This window comes from Vicia villosa, linkage group LG4 (genome assembly GCF_029867415.1).
Source record: "Vicia villosa cultivar HV-30 ecotype Madison, WI linkage group LG4, Vvil1.0, whole genome shotgun sequence".
In the NCBI taxonomy this organism is placed as follows: Eukaryota; Viridiplantae; Streptophyta; class Magnoliopsida; order Fabales; family Fabaceae; genus Vicia; species Vicia villosa.
Window position 1 is genome coordinate 119,073,950 of NC_081183.1, and position 5,851 is coordinate 119,079,800.

Here is a 5,851-nt window from a genome sequence, read left to right on the forward strand (position 1 = left end):
TGACGCGTGTCTAGCGTGGCACTTTGATTGAGGATCTATACGTCTTAAAGAAGGGGTAAAGGTACAATTCAAAGAAGTGTAGGAACTTGCAAGTGGGTTTCCATGTGACTTGTTAGTTTATTCTTTGGAGTTATAGCAGCCAAAAAGTTTATTCTATAAAATTTCCAACTTGTTTGTGGAATTAAAAGTTATACACGACTCTAGAGGAGTGCTAATGATTGTCTTTTGAACACCATCTCTTTCGGTTTAAGAACATGTTTGTGGTCAAGATACCAATTTATAAAGAATCAATTTTTTTTCAAAAATCATAGGCATCAAATTATTTCATATTTTTAGTAACCAAAAATAATGAAGGTACAATGCAAAATATGGTTTTGCAACCAAGCAAAACCAAAAGCATAAATAAGAGTTACCAATAGACATAATTTAATTAAGTAAATCCGGATGCATATATTTACATATTCATCTAAGTTCTAACTGCAAAACTCTGAGGTGATACTAAAATATAGAAATGAACTCATTTCTTATTGGCTGCAAAAGAATTGTAATTACAAAAAGTATATACATTTCAAAACCAGATTTTCGCCTCAATCACATCTCAGACAAAAGGTTGCTGATTTTCCGAAGCTCCTTTAGAGCGGTCATGGCAGTAACCTGCCCTTTTCCAACTAGAATGTTCTTGGATAAATTGTCCGACGAGGCTCCCTGGCCTCGATCCGGTTGGAAAACAGACTCAATCACCTGCGCCATAAAAAACAAAGGTTAAGGTAACAAGTTTGAAACCAGGGAAAAAAGGAAAATAGTATTGAGGTCTCCAGGATTTTATGTGAAACCAAAGTCAAGTGATGAAAGAACATTACCTGAATATGGTCAAGCATAGACTGCCCAATATTCTTTAAAGTGCCCATCACATTTTGATCAACAGAATCTCCTCTGGAACTAACAGAACTACAATGTCCATTAACAGCAGGAGAGGCTGGTGGCGGTGATGAATTACTTTGATTGCTATTATTGTTGGCAGACTTCGTAGCCTCGGCAGCACTTCCTACTTTCTCAGAGTTAGCATCAACGGTATTCCGTCCGAAATTCCAAAACCACTGGAATTTATTCTGTTTCCTCTCTTTAGGGGCTGTGGATGAGCCTCCTGCATCGTCGTTATCGCATCCTGATGTCTCAGGTAAGTTCTGAGGAGGATCAGAGATTGGAGAGGGTGAATCACAAGGGATGGTATCTGAAGTTTCATTGCATTGATGATTTCCTTGATTATCATTATTGCACTCTGACGTTGGAGGCATGTTCTCAGGAGGATCAGAGATTGGAAGAGGTGAATCAATATGACAGGTATCTGAAGTTTCATTGCATTCGTCAAGGGATAAAAAAGATGTAGCACTATTTTTTTCTGAGGCAATTTCAGGATCATTGGCCTCATTAGGAGGACTGACGGAGTCAGAATATATAGACGAATCTTCATCGCGGCCAGAATTTCCGCTTGGACATTTATCATCAGATGAGTAGTTGTTGTCACTGTTACTGCCACTATCTTGTCGCTCTACTTCAACTGCTTCAGAAAGATTATCCTGTTCACTTATGATCTCATCATGATGCTGCTCATGTTCTGTGTTTTCCTCAGCGCCAAGTGCTTTACGCAGATCTTCTAACAAACTGCGTCTAAACGATGGTTTAGATCCTCTTTGCCCGCTTAGAACCCTTGATGGAGGTGGGTCAGATTCTGTTCTTCTCAAACGTAATTTCATCTTTTCTGTCCATCCTTTCTTCCGAGTTGGAACCTGATTTTCTGCACCATCTTGTTTACGTTCTTCGGCCTTTTGGGCGTTTCTCCACTTTTCTTCCCAGTAGCTATCGGGTATAAAATTCAGAGGAGTTTTCGGTGACACAGATTCAGACGGAAGGGTCACAGATCTCGTAGATGTCGTTTTACTTTGGTAACGAGAGCCCAAAAGCAAATGTGACGAGGATGAAATATCAATACTTAAAGCAAGATCCTGCAAGGATTTAGCCTTCTTTAGTATTTTTTCAATAGTGATGTTTTCGGGGAAGTTGAGTAGTCTCTGGAGACAGGTTGTTGGATTTTCAGTTGCAAGTAGAGAAGACCTTAAATAAAGTATCATTGCTACAGCAATAGATGAGATAAATGCCCCGCGGGGTGAATGTAAGATCCTGAAGCCATAATCTATATTGTCCTCCGCACTATTTTCCATTTTGCTATTATCTGATGCAAAGATCTCATCCCAAATGATAAGTAATTTGTCAAGTGAAAACTCTCGTCCAAATAAAACCCGCAACCACCGGAGATAAAAGTACTGCGGTTCAACCCCAAGATCCAAAAGATGGTTATGAAGAGAAGAATCAGCAAGAGATAACAAATGATACAACGCCATAGAAGCTTCAATCACAGGAGGCAAGCCAGTATGGGAGCTAGCTACAGGAGATGAAACGAAGAAATCTGCCATTGCAACTGAACCATTGGCCCCTTTCATTAAAGCATCAAACATACAGTAAGCATCATGTTCCATGAATTTCTCAGATAATACGATGCCAAGTTCACCTTCAGCTCCATATGCATCACTTAGTAATACAATGGACTGTATCTCGGGTTCAAGTTCATCAAGACTGCCAGCTTTCATTGCATTTACATGGGATCCGATTTCATCCTCCATGTCTGGGGATTTCCTAAAATCAAAGCTGTAATTAAGATCATTCTCTTGACATAAAAGAATATCAAACCGGTCTGTAAAGTGATCTTTATAAAGCTTCCGAACTTCCGAGAGACGCTCCAAATCAACTTGGAGAACATAAAGCAGAGGAGCCATTAATTCATGCATTCCTGTAAAAAAGTTAATAAAAGCAAACCATTAATGTAATGTAAACAGGTTTCACAGCATATACATCGAAAATAGCAAAATTAGTTATACTAGTTATCTGAAAGCAAGGAAACCAAACTGATTGAATTTACATTTTACCATATAAAGGTTTCTCAACAATAATCAAATAAAATGTAAGTTAGCTATATTTAAGAAATTGGTGTTATAAGGAAAATAGCAACACCTGAAAATGAGAGCATAAACAAAATGGAGGTAAATTTGATTAAGATTGATGAATTGCTTGGCTGAGAAATTTACCTTGTCTATAACCACATTCTGGGTGCTTGAGACACCATAGCAATAAAATGCGTCTCAACATGCCTTGGCATCCTAGTGATTGGAAATAACTGTCATGTTCTGGGTATAAACGTGACAAATCTTGATCAACCAATCTTTCTAGCTCTGCATTGCGGAAAAAGCGACTCCATGTACTATCTGCATATAAAGGCCATATTATATTCATCACAGATAAAATTAAAATTTTCATACCAGCACAAGACAAAGAGAGCTATCAGAAGTATGGGAGAAAATAACTAAGAATTACCTGGATTTTGTGAAAGCGGATTGTCCATGACAAGATTCCGTGAATTAGTTCCATTCTTTGGAGAAGGAGCTTCAGCAAGGAGGCGTCTTCTCAAACTTGCATACCTAACAAAACAAAGTTCGTGATTACTACATGTATAAGCAAGAAACACAATAAGCTTGCAAAATACATTAAGTTTTAGTGCGCAATTACAACAAGCATACAAAATCCCAGTATCAAACAAAACAACTCTTCTTCACAATACCAGGTAAACATAACAATAAGAAACTCAATCTTCTTCCATTTTCTGCCAATGAAATTGCAATATGCCAACCTATAGTCTCAAAGAAAACAAGTAGTTTCGCCTTCAAACAAATTAATACACCCAAAATACAAATTTTCGCGAAAGAAACTCATCGAACTTCGAGTGTTTCAGCATGACTTTATCTTCATGTTGCACCATGAAAACAAACACAAAAAAACAAAACTTCTGGAAAACATTCTTTACTGTTGAAAACCAAAACTAACTAAATCAAAACAAAATCAGCATAGTTTACTATATCGATAAGAACTCATGCATAACCAGTTAACCACCATCAATATATAGGAAAAAAAATTAAGTATCATACGATCTATAAATATAATAAGCATTGAATTTTAAAGAATCTAATTTAAGAACCCTTAACTAACTTTACCAAAAATAAATAAATTAATTAAACCCAAACCTCAAAATAAAATAAAATAAAATAAAATACAAACACTGAAACACTTGATTTCAAAGGTGATTTACCTCCTTCTACAATCCGCAGTAACTCGGCGAAGATCATCAATGGAAGCTGCCGAAGAAGACGGCAAAACTCCAAGATTGATACGCCACTGCAAACCTCTAAGATCACTGAATCGCGGCTTCTCCGGCGCCGATCTCTGAGAAGCAGAATCGGAGCTCAAAATCGGCGATAACAATGGATCCACCACAGCTTGCTGCATGACCGTGAAAAATTCCCCTAGAATCCAGAAAAAACGGAATTTCGCGAAGATATATAAACCGCTCAAAAAATGCCTAAAATTAAGTTGAGTTCAATTTAAAGAACCAAAACCCTAACTAATTTTTTTTTTCTTCTGGAATTGAAAGAAAAAGTTCAATAAATTGAAGTTGGAAGGGGAATATAAAGAGAGAAAAATAATTGAAGTGAGTTAATAGTTAGAAGAGAAATTCAATAATTTGGAGAGAGGGAGAGAGATGGAGAAGGGAGATAGAAGAGAATAAGAAGTTTGTATTTGTGTAGAGAGAAGATGATGGTGTGGAAAAGGTGATTGTGCTTGGTGTGAGCTTGCTTGACCTGTGGGAAGGTTTGTTGAGTTGTCTTATTCTTCTAAAATTCCACATTATTTTGTGCCCTTCTTCATTATTATTACTACTATCTTCTTTCTTTGTTGTCTTGAATTTACCTACGTTTTAAATTAAAAAAATATTACTATAAAAAAATTAAAAAAAATACTATTGTTAACTTTTCTTTAAAAACTCATTATTTATTATGGTGTGATACACTGTAGCTGTTAATTTTTTAATTTCTTTTTAATTTCAAAATTAGTATTATCTTGTGGGGTGGGTATATATTGACTAGAATTATTGACTCAATGAAGATTATTATAAACAAAATGAAATTTCATTAAAGATTTAACATTATTGGAGATTTAAAATTGAATAAGATAAAAATTAAATTTTTATTGTCGAAACAAATTTAAAATTTTAATTATGTTAATTATTTAAGAGATTAATAATTAGTATACCGTAAAATTGGTTATACGCGTGTTTAATTAAATTATATGAAACAACATTTTTTTATAAAATAGTGTGTAAATTTATTTTAAATATACATAATTTATTTTTATTTAATGTGCATATAAATTTTTTTTACATTAATATTATAAATTAGTGTGTAAATTTATTTTAAATATACATAATTTATTTTATTTAATGTGCGTATAAAAATTTTTTTACAGTGTAAATACTTTTTTTAATAAGTAATTTGTATCTTGCAAGATTCAAATATGAGATCTTGAGAGAAGTACATTCTCAGAACCAAAACATTTCACCGTTAAATAATGTATAAATTATAAATATTAATTTTATAATTTCTTTATGCATATTAATAGAACTAATTTTTTTAATCAATTTTTTTTATAATGAAGATACAAAATCATTCTAGATAATATTAAAATTATTGTTTTATAAATATTTAATTAATCTGATTTGGTAATTCCTTTATGATGATTGGTTAATATTTTCCATTTTGAAAATAAAATTGATATTTTGGGTGGTTTTCTAGTCAATAATGGCTGCTTTATTTATTTGTGTTTTTTTTGTGAATAGATATTGATAGTTGATTTAGCCACTTGTATTGTGCATTTGGTATTTTGCTTTTAGTTTCACAGCTGTTTCTAG

General features: G+C 33.9%; 1 protein-coding gene across 1 annotated transcript; it reads right to left on the reverse strand.

Moving 5' to 3' along the window:
- Nucleotides 1-409: 409 nt before the first annotated feature.
- On the reverse strand, nucleotides 410-4,792 carry LOC131595107 (uncharacterized). Its single transcript, XM_058867376.1, has 5 exons — nucleotides 4,196-4,792; nucleotides 3,427-3,530; nucleotides 3,141-3,317; nucleotides 861-2,845; nucleotides 410-741 (listed from the first exon to the last, which is right to left on the reverse strand). Exons 1-5 carry the CDS (start codon nucleotides 4,390-4,392, stop codon nucleotides 592-594), a joined length of 2,613 nt encoding a protein of 870 aa, XP_058723359.1. The 5' UTR covers nucleotides 4,393-4,792; the 3' UTR covers nucleotides 410-591.
- Nucleotides 4,793-5,851: the final 1,059 nt, after the last annotated feature.

What these genes read in the sequence shown, in the direction of transcription:
- LOC131595107 (XM_058867376.1), bottom strand. Translation starts at nt 4,392, where the DNA reads ATGCAGCAAGCTGTGGTGGATCCATTGTTATCGCCGATTTTGAGCTCC. An exon ending in ACTGCGGATTGTAGAAGGAG is followed by an intron (nt 3,531 to 4,195) that starts GTAAATCACCTT and finishes TTGTTTTGTTAG; the next exon opens with GTATGCAAGTTTGAGAAGAC. An exon ending in TCCGCTTTCACAAAATCCAG is followed by an intron (nt 3,318 to 3,426) that starts GTAATTCTTAGT and finishes CTTTATATGCAG; the next exon opens with ATAGTACATGGAGTCGCTTT.